Raw genomic sequence first — 22,956 nt, forward strand, 5'->3', positions numbered from 1 at the left:
TCTTCACTGTATCAGGCTTGACTTGTGATGGTCTGTGCACGGTGTGAAGTATGAGCAAAGTCTAAATACCGGTTTGTGCATGCGAAGAGACGTATGCATTTTTGTGTACACGGTCTGCCTTTTTTTAAATGACACAAATGACCCAAACAGCTATTATGAATATGTTTATCCGTAATTACTCCCAGTCAACTAGGCATATTCTCCGAAATAACAACACTCTTTCAAAGCTTCGTAACATGGAGTTTATTTTCATTTGCATTTCCTTTGTTGTGTGTGAACTGGGAATGCTGCAGCATTTACACTGCGTTATCAGCGAGCCAACCACGAGCACATGTCCTGGGTGAGTGATTCTGTACTTCACGGTTGCATGTCCACAAATTCTCTAAGCCGTTCAGCACATAATGCCCCAAAAAATTCATCTCACATGTTAACAGCAGGTGTAAAGTGGGCTTCAGCCTGTCTGAAGCAGTGCTAAAGCTTCATTATATTCAAATTACAATATGTACATTTTGATTAATACTCGGATGTGTGTTAATAAGTATCTCTGTGTACTTCCACACACTTTCATTAAGAACAGTTGATTGAGTAAATAAAAAAATATGCCTAGAGTGCTGTTTTTAATCATACTTACGCAAACCAGATGCCTGTAACGTGTTGTTGTTTATGAAGAGACTCATAAGCAAAGACACAATTATGAAGAAATAAATAATTATTGAAAAATTAAATGATTGAGTAAAAGATCTCCTGGTACCAACCTCAGGTAATCTTAATACTCTCAGGCTCTGTGTGGGATGCGAGTGAATAGTTCCCTACAAAAACAACCCTGAGTGTGTGTCAGCAAAAAGAATAAATGCGTAAGTATCGCATGGCTGAGTTAACATAATAATAGTGATCCAACAAAACGATGTGTGAAATACATGATTTGAAAACGTGCGCAGACACGGGGATGTGATCTAAAACGGACACAGACGGGGCTCCAAATGCTGTGCTTCAGTGACTCTAAATAATACATGTAAAAGCACTGATTCAGAGCCAATCGGAGCACATGCAGCACAGGTGAAGCTGTGAAGAGACACATATATTTCCTCTTATTCCTCCAGCTTATAAATGAGCCAGGGGATTGGTGGTGGATTAGTGCTTGTACACAAGGATAATAATGTCGGATAATAAAAGTGTGTATGTTAATATGCTTGTTCAATTATTTTTTTTTAGGTGGTGGACCAATGGTAGAGTAGGTTATAAATGCGAACTGTAATCAGAGAGGATCGCCGCCACTGTAATTTGCAAAGGGACATAAAATCTGTTTGTTTTAATGAGTCTTGAGCATCAGCTCATTTCAGTCCATCCCAGCCTGCTGCAGGATCAGATTGGGTGGAGGCTCTGTTTATTCGTGTGGCTCTCCTGGCTCTCAGTGACACCAGGTTCAGTAGTCTTTCTAGCTCATCCCCAGAACCTGCCAGACTACTAGAGCCAAGCCCTCCGTGATCTTCCTGTGATCCCCTCCACTCCTCTGTCTGTAAGTCCCAGGCCCTGAGGGGGGGCATAAGTTGAGCTGGATGCAGGTTGAGCCCTGGGGGGCTGGATGGGTATCCTTCGTAGGCTCGCCGAGTTGGGGGTAGAGTATCATAAAGGCTCTCTGTGTCTTCATTTTGTTCTGGATCATGACTGGACTCTTGGTATTCTTCATACACAGGCGAGGAGCTGCTGTCACAGCTGTCTTGACCCTGCAGCTGCTGCTGATCGCCGTGGTCCTGGTGTCCCTCCATGTCCCTGCTCCTGATGCTTGTATTCTTTCCTTCCTCCTTGTACCTTCTCTTTTCTTTTCTGTCCGGGGTGTGTTTTCTCTCCCACTCTCCAGACTGATTCCTCTCCCACTGAAAGGTTCTCCTCCCGGTTTCCTGTGTCCGCTCACGGCCTTTGTCCCCACTGTGGCCCATCACTCTGTAGTCCAGCTGGAGAGAGCGTGTGCTGCCTCCACGTCTGATGTTCTGCTGGGTGTCATTAAGCTCATAATGGGATCCTACCTCTGGTGGACAAAGGCGTGATGGTGACACCCAGCTTGAAGTCTGACAGGAAGACTCCCATCTGTATGCTGAAAACACAGTTGGGCATAGTTCAGTAATAAATATTACGGACTCAAAGGAGATCTACTGCAGTAAAACTCAGTCAAATGAATATGATTTATGTAGAAAAAGAGTGTGTTGATGCTATCACGCTGACCTCAACTCAACTTGGATCCTTTATTATTTTTAATAACTGATAAAAATTGTGGGGCATGAACTTTTTTTTTCAGCTGTTAATGGAGCGCACCAGAACAAGTCAAAGAACCACCGTGTTACAGCCTCTCTACACAGTGTGAGGAAGACCGAGATTATCAGTCTAATGGGATCAACCGGCGAACGATGTCCATCAGTAAATAAACTCCTCACCTAAAACAGCAGTATCACCGCAATCTGCTGGAGGTCGAGAGAGGTGACACAAGTAAATACACTTCTGTGCATTAGTTACAGGAGGACTGGTGTGAAGATTTTCACACTTGCACACACAAATTCATTTTCACTGCTGATTCTGCCTCTGTTCTTATTAAAATAAATTTAAATGAAAAAAAAAAAAGCTTTTTCTCGAGCTGTAAAACCACAAGTATCTTGAAAACACTCGCCAATGTTATTACCAATTTTGAATCCATTAACAAATAGCGTGCGTATTATCTGGCTTGTGGTGTTTATTTTGTTTCTCCTCGTAATTTTCCCCGGCGCTTGTTGTCGCTTCCTTTGACTGGGTTTATTTTTGTGGAAAAAAAAAAGAATCAGGCATGAAAATGCGTGCACGTGTGAGCGTGCGCTGCACATTTGAGAGCTGCTGGTGTAGCAGGAGTTCCACAAACGCCTTTGCTTCTCGCTGTGTCACCATGGGGCTTACTGTTTACTTTGTGAGATTTCTCTAGCATGTTCGCTTTGTGTAATCGCTCCGTTTTCATTAATGTGCAAATAAAATTAGTCAACTTCAATTTTTTTTTTTTTTTTTTTACATTTCAGTTCATGCTGTTAAATGGACTGACACAGAACTCCCCACTAACCCACAACTTCCTACAAACTACGGCATGCAGGTTGCATAATTCATGATTAGTTTAATGAGCTGTAAGTGAAAAAATATCATATTGATGAAGTGAGAGGAGGCTGAGGGGTCACCCTGTGTGTGGGACAGAGAGTACACTTAATTACCGTGCTGTGCCAGCCACTACTATATAATGCATGACACATGTGCAGACACAGATATCTAACAGACCGCTATGCCATCAACCCACAAAACACACATGAGCTCTTACTGCCATGCCATGCTGCTTGGAAAATCTGTCTGTGGTTAAAGTATTTTCTAATGAAGGGTTAAGGGAGGAAAATAGATGAATGTTCTTACAATCCACAATGTACTCTTTGATGAACTCTACACAAATCTCATCTTTGCTCTGCAGGTGGCGACTTGCTGTCAGCAAAGTGGAAAACAAAACAAATATCTCATGGGACAGCAACGCTTTGATGATGAAATTCTCGGTGAATGCAAAAAAGACACAGCGAATTATGACACAGAAGAAAGCGCGCGCGCGCTAACAAGAGAGGGAGGCTGGCGAAGAGCCATTTAGCGCACCGCTTACACGCACAAACAAAATTCATAATGGATAATACATGCACACAATCATGCTGCAACTGTACACACAAACACAAAATGGAAAAATGCCGAATAGCAGTCGTGAACTACTAGCAGACATGAAACACTGTTTATTTGCTCTGGCTCTGCTTATGAGATTGAAAAAAACTTTATCAAAAGATGTTCTTATATAAATAGAAAACACTGAATCCAGTGGGTCATTTAAAAGAACCTACTGGACAAACATCATTTAACTCTGTGTGAAATCTAGCTGTTTGTGCTTCAGTAGGCTGGCAGTGACTGAGGCGTAAACACACTCTTGCTCTGGGTTAGAAACGAAATGCTTTGTAGACCTAGCAAATTGCATGCAACTGAGAACAAACAGACTTGGTAACTATGAGCCAATTAATATTGATTGCAAGACTGTAGCACAAGCAACTGACAGTGGCGCAGGGATCTTAAAGGATAGGTGCAACTGGATCTTGACGGCCCCGATGTTTGCTTAAGGAAAGCCGTGCATTCACTAAGAGCGGAAGAGCAGTTTTCAGACTGTAGATGACCCCCCCCCAACAAAAAAGAAAATGTTGAAAAAGGCAGTGTTTGAAGCTGCCTTCTCCTCTGCTGTTCTGGGCGGATGCGAGACTTGGCTCAAAGTGCCCCTAATCCTCTGAGACCCTCTGCAAGGCCGGGGTGAAAGCTTTGCTTTGCTTGGAGCTAGAACTGCTGCACCCAATTTAACAGTCATCATAATTCAAAATTTCTTAATTAACTAGGAAGCAGAATATGTTTTAAAAGTATCTTTTGATGTACAATTTATTTATTTTATCACAGAACCTGACTGTTGTACCTAAAGGTCCTGTGTTGTTTGCTACATCCAACATGGTACCACACAGCATCAGTTTTTATTTTTCTCAAACTCTGAGGTCAGGAAACATAATCAGAAACTGGAAGCCTACATTGACATTCAAAGTCTTGATAGAGTTGGAATAAACTGAAATGGTAATCTGTGCTATTGGGGGTATGATAAACATATTCAGGGAAAATAATGCTTAACATGCAAAAGGTCAGGTTGTGGGCTCTCACCCCTGACAAATAAAGTCAAAGAAATGGCAAATTAATAAGGTGTTTTTTTCAGCTTTGCGTCTCACTCACCAGGGCTGCTACGCCGCTGTTCTTTGTCCATGTTTGACACTACAAAGGGAGCGAGAAAGGGAAAGTCAGAGGCAGACCGAGACAAACAACACAGAAACCAAAGGGGAAAAACTGAAACACAGAGAAATCCGGTGTCAGAAACTGACAAAAAATATTAGAAATCCAAGCAGGATGTTTAATTCTTAATAAGAACGGGGACTGAACAGCACAGGCTCGGCTGCATTCTGTAAATTCTATCTTTATGCGCCTCCACTGAACAAACATTTTGGCATCGGAAAACAGACACAAAGGAGACGGGGGAGTTAACAGAAGATTTTCCTTCATACCTTCACTTTCAATGTTATCAACGGCATCATTGACTAGACGTATTACCGTCACTATGGAGGCTAGGCAGAAAACAGAAAGAGAGAAGAGGAGCAAAAATAACGTCAATGCATTTATGAATAGGCTAAGGTTTTATATGATGGAGGTGACTAAGATGTGTTGAGAGCACCGAGGATGCACGTTGCACACATGTAGTGTTTGTGGGTGTTCCATAAGAGAGACATGAGGACTTTTTTATTTACAGCTAAACTAATTAGGCAGGAAATAAAGCACTGACATAGATTTCCTATGGAAAGAACACAACCCCACGCACACGTGCGCACACATGCACCAGCATCATTAGGGTGCTCGACTTCCACCCTCTTGTAGTTAGCCAGGGGAAGATAAATAGTATTGAGTTATCTGGGAATTCCAGCTAAGTTCTCAAAAAAACAGCTGCGCAGATGACCGGAGCGTATGGATTTGGTTGCACGAAGGCGTTTCCACTGCTCTAATATGGCCTTGCTTTTCAATAATTACTAAAGGACTAGCATTTATTTTATTAGATTTTACATTAACCTTCATTTAACCAGGCAATTCGTTAGGAACAAACTCTTATTCACAGTGGCAGCCCTGCGAGGGGCAAACCCTCTTGAGGAAACTGAAAAAGAAAAATCAGACATTTAAAAGACAGCGGCGCACATCTAAAAACAATTTAAAACACTCGCTGCTTGCATGCAATCACAACAAGCGTGACACGTGACAGCAAACAATACAGGATTGACAGTCTAACACACAAGCTTCAGGCAGGCAACTAATGGACAACGGCATCAGGAATCCAACAGCAAAACAAGAACAGCATGCACAAGTGGCCAGAGCGAAGAAGACGGCAGCAGCAAGACAACAAGAATAGAAGAATATGCATGCAGAACATGAGGCAGCAGACAGACAGAAGCTGGGAGACATTAGACAGCTAGGAAACAATTGCATGTGTCAAGTGAGAATGTCTGACTAAATGTGTCCAGTTTTAGGGTTGTTGGTTTTTTTCTGCAGAAGGTTCCAGGCTTTGGTTGAAGCAGTTTAAAATGATGACAGGCCAAATAAGGTATTGGTTTTGAAGAACGTTCAACAGAATAAAATGAGCATTCAGGAAACATTAACTACAAACTCGTTCACTTGTGAACGACTAAACTGTGTAAAGTGTTTTGGTTCATTTTCACATCAGTCTCACCGTTGTCGTCGAAGGACTCTGAAGTGTAGGAGCTGAGTGAGCGCTCCTCAGAAGTGGAGTCTGAGAGACACCCCAGCCCGTCCGCCAGCTCCGACACATCTGATGTAAAAACGCAAACCACATTTATTCATATCAACATTTTCCACTCATGGAAAATTAAATATACCGAAGGTTCAGAAGACATGTTCAGATACTCGAGTCGTTCAAATCTTCAGATCTTAATAACACTCAGGCTGTATTTACATTTAAATGCTCGACTTCAGCTAATATGAAGCTTCTAAAGTCTGAGTTAAAATCGCCTCACACCAGCGTTGAGTGGGATTTCTAAGCAGGTGGAAAAGAAGAAAGGATTTCAGTGACCGAAAACTCACTTCTTTGTTTATTCAGTGCACTCATGGGAAAAAAAAATCCAAACTGAAATGTGTCCACACATCCATCACCCCTGTCGACTCCTTTTCTATGTTCGGTGAGGAGAGAAAGCCTAAATCCGCCATTCATCCACTTTTGACTCAGATAGAGTGTATTTAAAAAAAAAAAAAAAGCATATTTGACCTGCAGTATACTCTGAATGATTTCTTTTTTCCCCTTAAGGGTTGCCTAGCTGCTTTGATGTACAGCATTTTCCACAAATCCCAGTACACCCACTGCAAATCCAGGTCTGCTCACGTAATGCTGTCCGCACCAGCTGGGGGTATCATGGAGGGGCTGAAGACCACCAAGTTACTTGTGCTTACATAACTCCCCAAAACAACCTCCCTCTTTGCTGAGCTCTTACTTGAAGGCTTGTTTTCCTTTAAATCACTCCAACTGTCCCCTGAGTGATTGTCAAACAACTGCCCGAGGTCCACAGCAGGTAATTATGACTTCAGATACGGGCGTATAGCTGTAAAGATTGTTTGTAACACAGTCAGAGGCAGGTGCATTTCTTTACAAGGTCCCCTTATGTAGCAGCAATAAAGTGCTTTTTTCTACATTTTTGTTCAAATTGGGAAGGAAATACAGAGGACCAGCAGAGTGGAAATACTGAGCTGTGAGATCAATTTATACACTGCTCAAAAAATAAAATAAAAGAACACTTTTTAATCAGCGTATAGCATTTAGTCAGTTAAACTTCTGGGATATGGATCTGGTCAGTAACAGAGGGGGGGTTAAGCAGTTTCAGCTGCTTTGGTGTTAATGCAATTAGGAACAGGTGCACTTGAGGTGCAACAAAGCAGGAATGCTTTTACAGGTGGAGGGCACTCCACCTTTCCCTCCTCATTTTTTCTGAATGTTTTTTCACTAGTTTTGTATTTGGCGAGGGTCAGTGTCCCTACTGGTAACATGAGGCGATACCTGGACCCTACAGAGGTACAGAGATTGGACAGGGAAGGCATATCCACAGCACAGACATCTACTGGTCCAGAGCTGGGAGGAGATCCCCCAGGACACCATCCATCGTCTCATTAGCAGCATGCCCGGACGTTGTCAGGCATGCATACAAGCAGGTGGGGGCCACACAAACTCCTAAGTACTATTTTGAATTGGTGCAATGACATTTTGGCAAAATGGACCAGCCTGCTGCATCATTTTTTCACTTTAATTTTTGAGTTGTCTGAATTCAGCCCTCTGTAGGGTGATAACTTTCATTTCCATCAAACGACGTGGTATCCTTTTGTTCCTAACACATTACCCAGTCCACATCAGTACAGACATCCAGCATGATTTTTGTCCCACTGAGATCTGATGTGTTGTCAAAGTGTTCCTTTTTTTTTCTGTGAGCAGTGTACATTTGCAAAATAAAACTGTATGGAAAGAGGCTGTTTTTGCTGATGTGATTAAAAGTAACTTTTAGCAAACTTTTGGGAAAACTAAAGAGGCTTTTAGCTGGTAGGTGGAACAAACAGGGGGAAAAACAGAAAGCAGTTTATATCCACTTTACTGCTTTACTGCTGAGCAGCAATGCACCAATCTTAAAGTGCGAATCTGAGAATCATTGACTGGCAATAAATGCTCTGGATTCTGAGTCTCACATATTGCCATGTAAGCATCTGTTCAAATGAATTCTTCTACAGCTCTTCGTATTGAATCACAGTAAACAAAGATTCACTGATACATTATATGTCATCAAATCAAAAAAAGTAAATAAGTCTTTGGCGCTAAAGTCATCTAAAAAGGCATTTTCAGGAATATTATATAAATAATGTACGCATTAGGTGAAAATACAGGATTTTTAAATTTGCTTCTTGCAGTTTCAGCTGCACGTTAACACATGCTAGCACACAGGCTTTCCTGTGCTTCAAAGGGGGGGGGGGGGGGGGGGGGGCAGTTCACAATAACAACAGTGATTTTGTGATTGTGTTGTGGTTCTCACACACGGACACAACAGATTAACCTCGTTTGACAGATCTGACAGAATTTCAAATCCTCAAAATCGTGTTTTTCACTTCACGTTTGGCGAGCCAGCGTTCAGGGCTCGGCCACACTCCGCAACCGTGTCCACAAGGGCCGGGATGTCTGGAAATCAACTTCAGCTTTCTGAGCTCAAGCTACGTGATCATGGTCCAGTGCATATGGAACAAGCGAAACGCTCCCGTGGGAATGTGATCAGCAAGGCAGTACTATCAGTCAAAATAAATAAGAAAGACAGTGCAGCGGCCGCTGGTCTAATTCAGAATGCAGGCAAAAAGGGGGGGAAGGGGGGTGGGGGGTGACTCAACATAATCAGGTTTTAGAAAAAGCAAACATTTTTTACCCTCTTTCATCCTTCTTCATTTATTTTTTTTTTCCCCCCCTCACACGTTCCTATAACTAAGACTCACCCAAACTATGGTCTTTGCCTGCCTGGTTCAGTAAAACATCATGTTAAGCTGATTTAAGTGATGCAGTCTACAGTTTGGCTCCCTTCATATTTTCCTTTTTTTCCCAGATCAGTTTTCAGCATTTCAATTCAAAAACATTAATTATGACAAACACCAAACCAAACAGATCCAATCCAACAGCTTTAACTCAAAATCATTTTTCAGCAAATTAAACATCTTTCAGAAATTGCTTTCAGTAAGTAAAATAATTAATAGTTTAAAATGCTGCCCACAAAGAAGGTTTAGCGCTCCCGTAGAGTCCGGTTACCAGAATCTAAACAGTACAGTATAAGGCCTGATTTGTTCAGAGTATTTCCCAAGTATTTAATTATTCATCTCATTTCATTTATTCATGATGGAACGAGTAGTGACAGAAAATAACCAGTATGTTTCCTTGTTAGTAAGTATTTCATGTTTTGACTTGTGGCCTTGCATTTCAATATTCATAACTGCACTTGTTTGTGGTTGCTGCGGTGTAAATAACTCACTGAACTAAACTAATAATCTTGAGATTAGTTTTCTATAAGTCAAACTGTCATTTCATTAATGGACTGTGGTGTCAATGTGAGCCTGGGGGGAGGGGGGAGGAGTATATGTTTTTATACAGACACTCAGCAGGCGACCAAAAAAAAAATGAACCTATTTCCCTTTCCTACAGGAAGAAATCAATAATTAACAGCCAGGAAGTTCCCACTGCTAGCTGTATTATTCAAACAACAGGTTGGACAGAGAATCGAAATATCTGAGGTCTACCTGCACAATGAAATGCAACGTGGCTATTTCATCGGCGGAGACCAGACTGTGAACAGGGTCGGCAGCTAAATATCAGATGAACACCGAATTACAATGACATGCTTCTCTCCTTCAGTTTGGTATCTGTACAGTCGACAAAGGTAAACGCAAAGCAAATTTAGGGAAGAAAAAAAAAGGGGGGGGGGGGAATGGCAGAGGAGGTGGGTGACTTGGGTGAGTGAGTTCCAACTACTTTGATTTTAACTGAACTTTATTTAGTTTTTTTTTTTTTTGGGACAAAAGTAGGACAAGAACATAGGACATCAGTTCTGGCTGATTACCCTGACCATTCAAACAGAAGTGCACAAGAGATGTCAGAGAGTTATCCTGATACAAGTGGACATAATTGCCAATTTCAGCAGTGTAACAGAAAGTTATATTAGCCATTATTGCTCCTAGGAAATAAATAAGAAAACTGAAATGATAGCAAAATAAAAAAAAATTACTTTTTAAGCACTCTTGCTTACTCTGGGCAATTTTCTTTGATGTGTGTGATCAAAAGGCATAGAGCACTGTGAAATGAGCTCTCTCACTGAAGATGGTGTTATTGGTGTAACACAATGCGTTCATGGCCTGTGCACTCTTTGCCTTTTTGATCAGGTTAGAAGCTGGGTGTGCATGCGTGTGTGCATGTGTGCAAGGCAGGCTGTTGCCATCTTACCCTGTGGACTGTTATCTCTCTGTGTTCTCTCCAGCTCAAAAGCTCTCTGCCCCCACTCCTCCTCTCTCTCATCTCTAGCCCTCTCCAGCTCTTTCTCCCTTATTTCTTCGCCTTCCCAGGACACTTTGTGGGCCGGGCTATGCTCTGAGCGGCAAGCAGATGCTGAAGGGAGATTGGGTGCCACGCTGCACACTGCGACGCCCCGCCTATTGGCCATACCTCGGACGTTAGACATGTCTGAGAGGAAACTGCTAATCTGCAGAGACACAAGAAAGCATGCAGACAGTCAGGGTAAGGGCAAGTCAGGTGGTTGCTGCTATTCAGTAACACGAATGATTTCATGCATTGTTTCCAAAAAAAAAAAAAAAAAAAAAAAAAAGCATTATTTAGTTAGTGCACAAACAAACATACAGAAATTGCTAATTGATTGCTATTTGTAAAAGTAAAATATGATATTCTGCATTTGTGTACATTCTGTCTATTTAGTTTTTCCAACTATTTGAATTTTCTGATATTATTAACAATTTCTTAATTAGTGGCATAAATGAAGAAGTGGGTCACCACCCGATCTGAAGGGCCACACACGATGAAGTCAATGCTATAAAGCTCCTTTTTTTTTTAAGCCCATCACATGCAGAATTGACTATGAAGGAGGCATGAAAATGATTATTAAATGTGAGCAGACTTTCTCTATCCTGTAAGCTGATTACATACATAATACAGTGTACATGCTGGGAGCGTTACTACTATTTAATCTTCCTATATTTAACTTTAAATCAAAACCCAGTTCCTGCCATAAAAGCACCATTTTTTTTATACCTCAGCTGTGAAGTCCATGTATCCTTTTTTGGCCACACTCTTTATCCCAAAGGCTGTTTGCAAAAACAGGACTAATACAGAAAGTCATATTCTCTGTTAAATAATAAAATTTATTCAACTATATTGCAGAAGTGCCACAATATCAAAGGGGACTGATGAGCTGGAAGACATGAATATTGATATTGTGACATAAAATGGATAATGCTTGGGATTGTCATTATTATATTTTCATATGAAAACTTAAATGTACTTATTTTAAAGCCTGCAGGATGTTGCAGGATATAATCCCTTCTTGGCAACTGTATTATGAATGTATTTTCCAGATCAACTGTTTTTTATTAGCAGTATGAAAATATTCAGATATTAGATTATTTAATATTTTCTCTGTTCCACTGAATTATTTTACTTTCCCTTGACCAATCCTGCCAGTCCGGTGCGCTGACTATAAAGCAGACACATAAATATAATAATTAAAACATGGCCATGCACACTTTAGCGCACCTGACTGCCTTCGCTGGAAGTGGTCCTGTCACCACTGAGTCCTCCTGGTAGAGGGGAGTGGGCAGTTGGACGCACCATGACCTGGGGAGGGCCCCCACTGCTGCCTCCCACCTCACCATAGGTGCTTGTGGTTGCTGGTGAGCCTGATACACGAACGGCTTTAAACTCAATCCCTTCTGCTCCCATGCCAGTCTTGTGCAGCATGTAGCTAGTTTCTGCTGAGATAGATGAGATGCCCATCCCAGTCTGAGAGCCTGGGCCTGGATCTGAGTCTTTCCTGAATTTGATCTTTTTCCTAAAGATGATGAAGAGTATGAGGAGGAAAACGATGACAAAGGCAAGGACCCCGATCCCAATTATCTCTCCTGGTCCGACGTATGACAGAGGCTCAGCCTGGGCAACATGAAAAGTAAAATCATAAAAACATGAACACAGCAACTCTTTTTGTAACTGCACCCCCCCCCCCTTCTAGTCAGTTACTGAACAGCTGAAACAGTCAGATGTCATTTTTGTTACAAAAGTTCTCAGGTGATGATTAAATAAAGACATGTTGAAGATGACCAAGCTTAAAAATGTTTAAATAACAGCTTACAAGAAAGGTCCTTGTTATAAGATGATTAACATGAAGTGCTCTTTCCAGCCAAATATGCCAAGATATAAAGTACTGTGCTAGCCTTGAGCCACAACTCAGTTCTTTATATTTTGCTGTAGTGGTCTTCTTTGGGCATTGGCTGCTTTTTTGCTCATGTTAAGTCCAGTCCTTGTACTGGACCATTTTCATAGGAACTAAAGGTTAAGCCACTGAACACTCACCTATGAATGATTCAGGTATAAACAAGGCATCTAACACAAACAGACAACGTAGCAAAGTACCAAATATAAATTGTGTCTTTAGGCACTAGCAACCTGTTGCAAAAACACATCATTTGTTTAGTTGAATCTACAAAAAAAAAAAAAAAAAATGTCAAAGATAACAGAGCTTGACAGACATAAAATCGCATTCTTACACCAACAAGGTGATTCCCAAAGAGCTGAAAACTTGACATATCTCAACACATTGTGCAAAGTGTTCTTAAAAAGTTTGATGAAACTTGACAAGTGGAGGAAGTGGCAGGCCTAAAAAAAAAAAAAAAACTACCTACAGCAGATGAACAGTATCTGAAAGTCATGTCCTTAAGAAATAGGGGGAAAAAAATCCAGCAAAGACCTGACACAGAACCTGAGAGATGCATCTGGCCTTTTAGTCGATTCATCTACTGTTCACTGAAGTCTCATCAGAAATGGTCTCAGTGGAAGGGTGGCTGTCAAGAAGCCTTTTTTTAAGGAAGGGAAACAGGGAGAAAAGGCTGCTGTATTCCACATTACACAAGAACTGGACAGAAAATCAGTGGCAAAGGGTCTGATGGAGTGATGAATCCAGATTTGATAATGTTGATTAACATTATAACAGAATAATATGAATCTTATAGGCCCAACTAACTATTAAAAATGGTTATCACAAGAACGTTAATAAAATCTTACCAAAGTTTTAGAACACAAAGCATCTTTTGAGTACTGAAGTAGTGAAAATGCATCATCTGCTGTTGCATATATTTACAACCTTTATGGACCCACTACTGCAAAAGATTAAAAGCACATTTTATAGTTTTGCAATTTGGAGGGAATGATTGAGCCCACAGTTTTTTATGTTTTAATGCAATGCGTGATGAATAAGCAATAAAAATAAACATTATCTTTAATGCAAGCATTCGATTAAAAAAAAAATCAAACAACAAAGTTAACATACATTAGTTGTTAAAGCAGCTTAGTAGATTTTGTCAACTCTGCTGCAGTCCTCTACGGATTAATAAAGGCACCTTCCTTCTTCCTCCCTTCATTAATTGGGTTTGCAGTCTCAGTATAAGGTATAAGATACAATAAATTCAAGAGCATAACAACTTCAAATAGCAATGGCAATTACTACACTCTCATTTACCTACTGTGGGGACAAAGATACCAAGCTGGTGAAGGAGCCTTCCCGGGGGCTGCTGCAAACTCAAAATTCTCAACAATTTCACTGTGTATGCAAAGTCCAATTAGGTGCATTGCTGAATGCCAAAGAAAAAAGCAATTTGAGGAGCTTTTTCGATTATTTTTCAGTTTATTCTGTAACATCAACTTCAACAAAAATCCAATTCCAAGCGCTGCTCATACACTACCTGCGTGTCATCCCCCGGATCACCAGGTGTCAGATTGTCGCAAAACTGACCCTCATACTCTTCTGAACAGTTACAGTAGAATGATGCAAAGGTGTTGACGCACTCTCCTCCATTTCCGCACACTTCCTGGTCGCACTCGTCGACATCCTCATCGCATCTGTAGCGGCACAAATGAGCAAACTGCTATGGGTGGCAGCAGCAAGTACGGTATCAAAGTGAGAGAATGAAAAATGCAAGTGTGGCTTTGAGTTAAAAAACAGAGAAAACAAACTTTGTAGAGAGCATTTCTTTTGCCAAATATAGGGATTATCTGCAGATTCCCTTTTATTTACATTTAGACAGTTCCGATCTAAAGAATTACTTTAAGCATGAATGCAAAAATGCACGCAGACCCCTGCTAAAGAAGCAAATTCCAGCTGAACGTCATATAAGTAATTTCACTGCAGGCCCATACGTGCTCATCTCAGCTTGTCATTTCAAGCGTGGTGTCCTGCTGCGAAGCGGATACATGATACACGCAATTCTCTTTTCAATTATTTTCTCTTTGATGGGATTTTCAAAACATTTCACAAGAGTTAGTCTGATGGAAGAAGAAGAATTTGGTAGAAAGCTTCACGGCAGAACTTTCCACAGTTTTGCTTTAAATGACAAAAGTGTAGGTCACAGCATAGTCATTAATTATACAGAGTATACTCATTAAAGCCCGGATGTGCTGGCCAGTGATATCCTCTCATTATTATTTTAGATGATGAATACTTTACCCCGTAATTAAAAAACTTAATGAAGTTGCCTCACATTTGTTTTATTAACCTGAGTATATATATATATATATATATATATATCAGTAATAATGAGAAAGTTTTGAATTATGGGCTTTTCAACTAAAAATTTCTATATTTTTTGGTTTATTATAATGCAAATATTTCAGTACTGCAGGGGAAAACAAACAACTCTGTAGCCAATTAAATGCAACAGCTATTTGCTTGTTATGATTTCAATCTGTGTTTAACATTAATTAATAATGGTGTAAACAATCTGATACCTGAAAAACAATTATAATTTTTCCATAGTTTTTATTCATGTGAGTATAATTGAATTCAAATGAATCAAAAGATTTTTCAAATCCTCGTCAAAAACATGAAGAAGAAGAAGAAAAAAAAGGAAAGAAATAAAAGAAAAGGAAAAAAAAATTGCTCTGTGAGGGAAAGCTGCTCTCTGCTGGTGGCTCCGTGGAACAGCTGCATGAGTAGGGAGGTTATTTCAAAGGCAATTACTAAGCTGTAATTAAGAAGACAGCTAGAGAATGATTATAGGCTTTTCAACCAAAATTATGCAGAATTAAATTAGAACCTCAAATTTTTTTTTTCCCCACAATAACAACTAATGTGGGCTAATGCGCTTTTGCTGAGTCTAACAGATGCTCTTTCATGTTTCAATGAAAAGGGAGATGCAGACGTTAAGTGTCTTAATGATCTGTACCATACACTCTCATTGTGTACATACTTCCTAAATAGGACACGGCGTTTGTCAACACTGCTGTTACAGCCAGTTTTTAAGGCTAGAAAGTGTGAGTGATTCCAGGCTATTATATCTTACATAAGTCCCCCGAGTCCTGTAGGACAGCCACAGAGGAATGCGTTGCCTACAGGCTTGCAGTCCCCACCATTCTGGCAGGGGTTTGGCATGCAGGATGTCAGTTCAATTTCACAGCGCCCCCCAGTGAATCCAACACTGCAAGTGCACATGAAACCTGTGGGAGAGAAAGTGTCAAATAATAATGTCTGAAAGTGAAAAATATTATAAGTAATGGGCATAATACTCATAAATGTTAATGATGAATGACACACCAACGAGTTATCAAAACGAAATGATCAGAAATAGAACTGCTAATCAATAACTTGTGTAATTAATTTAACACACGCGCATGCATGCGATCATCTGTATAATACACACACCTCCGGAGGGAAGGCTGCTGCAGATTGCACCGTTGAGGCAGGGCTGACTGACGCATGGATCTGGATAAAGCACGCAGCCCAGTTTGACCTCACTGAGCCCTGCTATCTCAGCGTAACGGCTCCTTTTATTCTGGAGTGGCAGCTCATTTCCGTTCAGCATCAGCGAGCCCAGGCACCCCTGGAAGCCGTCCTGGGCTCTCGGAGGGCCCTTCACACCACGCTCGCCAAGTCCTGGCCCTCCCTGGCTCCTCCCTGATCCTGTGCTTGGCCTCTCACCTTGCCCATTTAGTGGCCTAACTTGGGCCCCAAAGAAAAATGATGAATCTGGAGCCAGAGGCCAAAGACGGACAGGGGCTCTAGCTGCCCGTCGGCGTTCCACGTAGCTGTCATCCAATGACAGGAGTGTGTAGTTCCTAGTCAGCTCTAAAGTAACTGCATGCCAGAGACCATCATTTATTGGTCTTCCAGATATACCCATAATGCCAAGGGTGTTGTCACAGTCCAACTGAAACCAGAGTCGACCCCCTTCGATCTGTGGAAGGAAAAGAAAAAGAATCACATCCTCTGTGTCTTGCATGAGCCAAAAGTAAAGAGCAGCCCTATAGCCTTTACCTTAAGCATGGTGCAGGGGTTAACCCGTGTGAACATAATGACTCCTCTTCTCTGAAGCGTTCGGATCCTCAGGCCGAGCTTCATCTCTCCTCCACTCTGGTCACTCGCTGTCACTCTGTACTTGATGTAACTGTTTCCAGAGAAACTCAGCGAGGTTTGGCCTATGCATTCGTACACACAGAGAGGTGAAAGACTTCAGCTTAAACTAAACTGATCAAACTAATAATAAAATACACTGTCATCTGCTTATCAAGCTCAATCAGAGATGTAGAAGTTACACAAACTGCAAGCATGCCAAATCACACCTGCACACTCATCTAGTCTCTCAGGCTGACACTGGCAGACAGATGGCGCCGCAGGACCAGAGCGCACGCACTGCATATCAGCTGGACAGGACTGACCTTCACAGAGCTCTACGGGGGTGGGGCACGTCCCTCCTGTTTGAAAAAAGGGGCAGAAATATAAATATTACAAAAAACATATCTTCACAATTTCAGAATATTATCACGATGCAAAAAAACATCAGATTTATATTATTATTCTATTATTTATAATTTATTCACATTTCTATGCATAGTACATGCCTCTGTAAGTTTTGTGCTTCTCTTTTCAGACAGAGGGTGTAGCACTATAAAACTGATACTACATAAGTAAAACTTCAGTTTGTTTTCATTCAGACATTTCAGGATTTTGCAGATTTTTATATGGCAATGAACTCTGATAAGTGTAAAGGTTGCAAAGTGCAAGAAAGAGAGCAGTACAAACCAGGGCAGGTGCAGGTTTCTTTGCGGCTGAACGTAGGCGACACCAAGCTGACCCTCTCTGTGCTGTAAGTGACAGGCGAGCTACCATCCATCACAAGTGTGTTTTCACATACTCTGTCCCCACACTCTAGCTCCCCAGAACAAGCGCTGCTCACCACCACAGCCCCAGCTAGGATACCTCGGATCTGACCCTGTTCTGCCGCCTCCTCCAGCTTTGCAGACAGCTCTTGCTGGGAGTAGAACCCACCCATCCGTCCACTGACCGGCGTCTCCAGCCTCTCCAGGGCTAGAAGCAAGTCCACGTCCAATGTCCCCATCACTGGCTGTACACTGAGTATGTGGAGAGGATCCTGCTGCCCTGGTGACCATTTCCACCCACCTAGTCCCCGTAATGTTAGCTTAATCTGGCTAAGGTAGCGACTAAGTAAGTCCTCTGGGGACAGCAACCTGAAACGTAAGGTCAGAGCACTACGCAGCATGACATCTGTCACCTGCTCTACCTGGATGGAAACATCAGCTATCACAGCCAAGCGTCCATCACTCACTGTAGCATTCATCTGGTATCTGAGAAAAGACAAGAAAACACACAGAATTTTTACAACATTTTTTTTTTCCATATCAGTTTTTTTTTTTTTTTCTGTGTTTGTGTGGTCTAGTGTTCACCTGCCAGGTTCCAGGCCTGGCAGCGCTATAATGCTGCCATCCTGTCTGTTGACCTTAAACATGCTCTTGGGCTGAGGCTTCTGGGTAAATGACAGAACGTCACTGGGGTCACGGTCAGTGGCAGAGATCCGACCGATCGGGCCACCTGGAAAGGTATCCGTGACTATGACAATGAAGATCTCCAGAGGGGAGACAGTAGGCTTGTACTGACTGTTCCCAATGACCCTCAGAAATACCCAGGAAGCGGAGGTGAGGCTAGGCTTGCCAGAATCACTTGCCTGAGAGACCAAAAACAAAGTTATAATAGGATTTGATAGCAAGTAATTTTCTTCAGTAATATTAAGACTTTGGCAGGTTGAATTTACTACTGCTGTTAAAACTTCTCCATAACAGAAAAGCCGTTATATTTAAAAGGCTACATTTTTAAACCCAAGACCCTAAACAGCCTGAGTGACCAGCTCTGTTGTTAACATTTCCTTACATTTATCAAAAAAAAAAAAAAAAAAGCCCCTAACCTGGATTTCAAGAGTGAATTCTCTGGGGGCTTCAGGGCCAAACACACGGTTAGACCTCAGAGTCCCAGTCTGGTCCAAGGAGAAGAAATTTCCCTCATTTCCTGACTTGATCCGAAACTCAAAGGGAGGGCCATTTTTAGGAGAGTCTTTATCACTTACTGATAACTGCAGGAGAGTGGTACCAGCAGCTTGGTTTAGCTGGAAGCATGAAGAAAGTGAAGTTGAGATAACATACAGCCAATCATATAGCTACAGACAGCAAACACACTCAGACGTACCTGTATAACCACTGTAGAGTTGAGAGGAGTGAAAACAGGGGGGTTATCGTTAACATCAGAGATATCGATGTTGATTGTGACAGTGGAGGACATCGCAGGAGAGCCACTGTCAAACGCCTGGACCGACAAAGAGTACCTGGATACCTAGGCAGTGAAGAAGAAAATATGGTTGCCATATCTGTATGTACATCAGGCAGTGTGGCAAGCACTCTCGTGCTTGCATAATCTGAGATTTCATTGAGTGCTGACCTTGATGGAACCTGGTGTTTTTTGTCCTGACTATGCTCATGAACCAGAAAATTACACTTGATTGTTTATGAGATACTGTACTTAAACGTGCATCCTTACGAGTTCTCTGTCGAGCTTCTTATTGACTTTGAGAAGTCCTGCTACAGGGTCAATCCAGAAGTGGTTGCTTCGGTCACCTTTCAGGATGGAGTAGGTGATTCGCCCATTCACTTGGCTGTCCAGATCTTCGGCCGATACCTAAAAAACATGCACAGGGTGAAAGAAAATTATTGGAAAAGTAAAAAGGTAGAACATAGAATGGAGAACAAATCAAGATTAAGTGTTACCCTTGTAACTGTCTGCCCAACAGATGCATCCTCGCTGACTAGCAAATTGTAGATGTCCTGACTGAAGGTCGGAGCGTTGTCATTGACATCCATAAGTTCAATGGTTACCATCGTAGCTGTGCTAAGAGGGGGGCTCCCATTGTCCCAGGCCTCGACAGTGAGGTAGTAGTCCTTACAAACCTCAAAATCCAAATCATCAGCCACTGAAATAGAGCCTTAACATATACATCAGTAGATATTCAGTTTATTTTTAATGGCTTCAAATTTCACAACAACATGCCACAAGCCACATGCAGGAACATCTGCTCACCCCATTTCCTGTCTATGGTGAACTTTCCCAACTCATTCCCCAACCGGATGTTGTAAGTGATCTCAGCATTAGAGCCGATGTCAGCGCTTGTGGCCAGTACTCGCACCACCTCGGTTCCCACGGCTACGTCCTCAGGGACAGTGACAGCATAGTCTCTCCTCTGAAAGACTGGAGCATTGTCGTTCACATCTAGCACCAAAATGGTCAAGTCGACCTGAGAAAGACACACAAGGCTGTGAAGCAGCACCCCACCAGTTCACTTGTCTGCCCCAGTCCCAGCGTTGGTAGTTCAGTTTCACCAAAAGGAAATGGGCCCAAAACACATATGAAGGTTGTAGAGGCTTTATTAACAAAGTAGTAGAGGTACGAGGTAAATGCTGTCTTCACTCTATAAAATATAGGGTCATAATAATAAGTTCCACTTACTGAATACAGAACACCACTAATCCTTTTACAGTAGTTTTGCTTTTATAATACTGTGGCTATGACAAAATCTACGACACCGTAATAGAACAACAGAAAAGCTGAAGCTAGTTCTCTGCTTATTTGTAGTAATAGTGACCCCTACTGCTAAAAATATTTAGTGTCTGCATCTATGGTCAGTGAATCTCCAAATATGAGTAAAAATAAAATAAAATCTTCCAAAATAAGAACACCAAAGCTCACTTTTAACAGAGTTTTTTTTTGAGCTTTAAAGGATGTCAGATAAAGAAAACTTAGGCACTTATCTGTTTCCCACCTTTTCTGCACTGCTTCTTTCTCTGTAATTTTTCCTATTGCACCCGCTGCACGATATGACAACAATCTATCTTAATTAAAATCTATTCGAGTCTTTATCTGATCTCTTCAAAAAAAAAAAAAAAAAAAAAATCACGTCTTATTCACCGGATTTTCTTCTTCTCCCTCATTTTTTTTAGAGAAATAAATGATTTTAATAGTCATGGATTTACCTGAGAAACAAAATCAGATTATCCAAATATATACATGCTGTGAACACTGATATCATTTTCAGTTACGTTCAAAAGTGCATTCTTCTTTTTATTATTAATTTATTTCAAAACAAGTGGCATTTTTTTGGGGGGGGGAGGGGGGGGGTGTATCATGAGCATCTGGGTGTAAACATTTCCCACAATAAGGTTTGGTAGACTTAATATTGATTGCGTGATACAACCATTGACAATACTGTCACTTGGACTACCCACCAACCTGTGAGGACAGTGCCCCCTGTTGTCCAGCTCGATCAGTGGCCTGCACACGAACGTGATAGGAGTCTCGGCTCTCTCTGTCCAGAGACTTCTCCAGAACTACTACTCCAGTTACCGGGTCGATGGAGAAGAACCCGTTCACTGAGTCCATCAGAGAGTACACCACTGTATGGTTAAGACCTGGAAAGCACAGACTGTTTTTCATACAAACTGTACACAATACAATAATTTACTGGAAACTTCAGCAGTATATTTTTCTTCCATAACATGGGGCTTAAATAAGAACTCAGTAATGAGGGAAACTTTCTGCAACATCCAACAGCAGACCAGCTTACCTTCATCGGGGTCACTGGCTTGTAGTCGGGTAAGCAAAGCCTTAGGTGTAGCATTCTCATACACACTAGCCAGGTAATGAGTGGATGAGAACAAGGGGGCATTGTCATTCACATCCAACACTTTGAGAAAAACATCAGATCGACAGAACAGGCCTCCCCCGTCAGTTGCCTGGGCGATGAGTTTGTAGGTGGGGGTCAATTCTCGGTCCATCACAACGGCTGTACGCAACTCACCTAAGGGCATAAATGCAGAGGTGTAAAAAGATATTTGTGAAGAATTTTTTTCTTTTTTTTGTGTTACTCATGCAAACCCGAAAGGAATAAAATACTTAAATGTACCAGAGTTTGCATCCATGTAGAAATCTTCAACCCCGATGCCAAACAGTGAATATTGGATCTCAGCGCTGGAGCCTGAGTCAGCATCTGTTGCACTCACTCTCAGAATGCCCTTGTTAATGGGAATGTCCTCAGGAAAAGAGGCGCTATAAACTGCCTGGTACAAAACAAACGCATACACAGATATTAATAAAGCACAAAGTAATAGCAACACTAACTACTCTGGGGACAAAAAAAAAAATCATCTATCTAATACAGCAAAAGTACATGCAACCACTGGACACTTGATCCATTATGCCTGCTAGCAGAACAGGGTCAGCTAAGTTCCCTTTTATATCACCCAGTGTCTACTCCTGCCAATGACTGCCTGAGAAATGGAGCTTAGTGGCCTCACGATTTCAGCAAACACAGAGCAGCACAACAGCAACGCAGCAGATCGCACCCTGCTGCGTTTGCTCTGTAACATCAAAGCAAGCTTGCACATTTAAAATGTTTAAAGTTGAAACAGTTGGTAACTTAAGTAATTAAACTAATAAACTGATTACCAATCAATAGCTTGAAAAGTGCCAACAATTAGTTTTATATCATCTTAGCATTTTGGGGGGCTGCTTGTTGCACAAAACTAACATTTAAACATGACTTTAATAATATTTACAGACTGATTTATCAATTGACTAAAGAAATGAGCACTAGATAACTATGAGTGAACCCCTTACTACTGGAGAAAAACCACCACTATTATGTTCAAGCAAACTTTAGAAAAGATGCACAAATAGCAGTTATAGTACAGTGACTGGTCATTTTGATCCAGCTGATGCTGTTGCCAGACTTTGTAGTTACAGTCTTGGCTTGTCTGAGAATAGAAAAGACTATCAGAGGAGAACTGGGAGCATTTCAAGGAGTTTAGAGTTTCTCAACTAATTATGTGAAACTGAAGAACTGCAGAATTTTTACTAAATGAAAAGAGATCCCCCCCAGAAGACTTTACAGTCCAATTATCCTCTCATTTCACAATGATTAGATCATCTTTTGGTGCAAGACTAACTATAAATGTAGTTGGAGCTACAAGGTAGGAACCAGCACAATGTGATCAACTTAATTGGTTTTAGCACCGATTGCTGTCTTTTATTTGTGTAAAATCTCTAACTTGTGCGATTCAAACAGAACCATTCATCACTTTGTCACGCTATTAGATTAGGACTGCATTATATACGCCATAAAAGCACTATGTAAATGTCAGTTTATACATAAATTATATCACATTGCCTG

At 41.4% G+C, this 22,956-nt stretch overlaps 1 protein-coding gene across 1 annotated transcript in view; it reads right to left on the reverse strand.

The window, feature by feature from the left end:
- Positions 1-268: 268 nt before the first annotated feature.
- fat3b (FAT atypical cadherin 3b) overlaps positions 269-22,956 on the reverse strand; it is a 61,773-nt gene continuing 39,085 nt past the window's right edge. The window contains exons 32-53 of the mRNA XM_030745992.1: positions 21,691-21,844; positions 21,352-21,585; positions 21,018-21,196; positions 19,812-20,025; positions 19,502-19,716; positions 19,275-19,412; positions 18,927-19,070; positions 18,649-18,846; positions 18,134-18,411; positions 17,472-18,034; positions 17,012-17,143; positions 16,707-16,867; positions 16,095-16,626; positions 15,736-15,889; positions 14,140-14,296; positions 11,942-12,334; positions 10,622-10,877; positions 6,329-6,427; positions 5,121-5,180; positions 4,795-4,833; positions 3,415-3,480; positions 269-2,092 (exon numbers count right to left, since the gene is read on the reverse strand). Of these exons, the coding sequence (XP_030601852.1) occupies positions 1,332-2,092; positions 3,415-3,480; positions 4,795-4,833; positions 5,121-5,180; positions 6,329-6,427; positions 10,622-10,877; positions 11,942-12,334; positions 14,140-14,296; positions 15,736-15,889; positions 16,095-16,626; positions 16,707-16,867; positions 17,012-17,143; positions 17,472-18,034; positions 18,134-18,411; positions 18,649-18,846; positions 18,927-19,070; positions 19,275-19,412; positions 19,502-19,716; positions 19,812-20,025; positions 21,018-21,196; positions 21,352-21,585; positions 21,691-21,844 (5,127 nt within the window). The 3' untranslated portion in view covers positions 269-1,331. The remainder of the gene's footprint in view (positions 2,093-3,414; positions 3,481-4,794; positions 4,834-5,120; positions 5,181-6,328; positions 6,428-10,621; positions 10,878-11,941; positions 12,335-14,139; positions 14,297-15,735; positions 15,890-16,094; positions 16,627-16,706; positions 16,868-17,011; positions 17,144-17,471; positions 18,035-18,133; positions 18,412-18,648; positions 18,847-18,926; positions 19,071-19,274; positions 19,413-19,501; positions 19,717-19,811; positions 20,026-21,017; positions 21,197-21,351; positions 21,586-21,690; positions 21,845-22,956) is intronic.

The sequence above is a fragment of the Archocentrus centrarchus genome, chromosome 14 (genome assembly GCF_007364275.1).
Source record: "Archocentrus centrarchus isolate MPI-CPG fArcCen1 chromosome 14, fArcCen1, whole genome shotgun sequence".
NCBI lineage: Eukaryota > Metazoa > Chordata > Actinopteri > Cichliformes > Cichlidae > Archocentrus > Archocentrus centrarchus.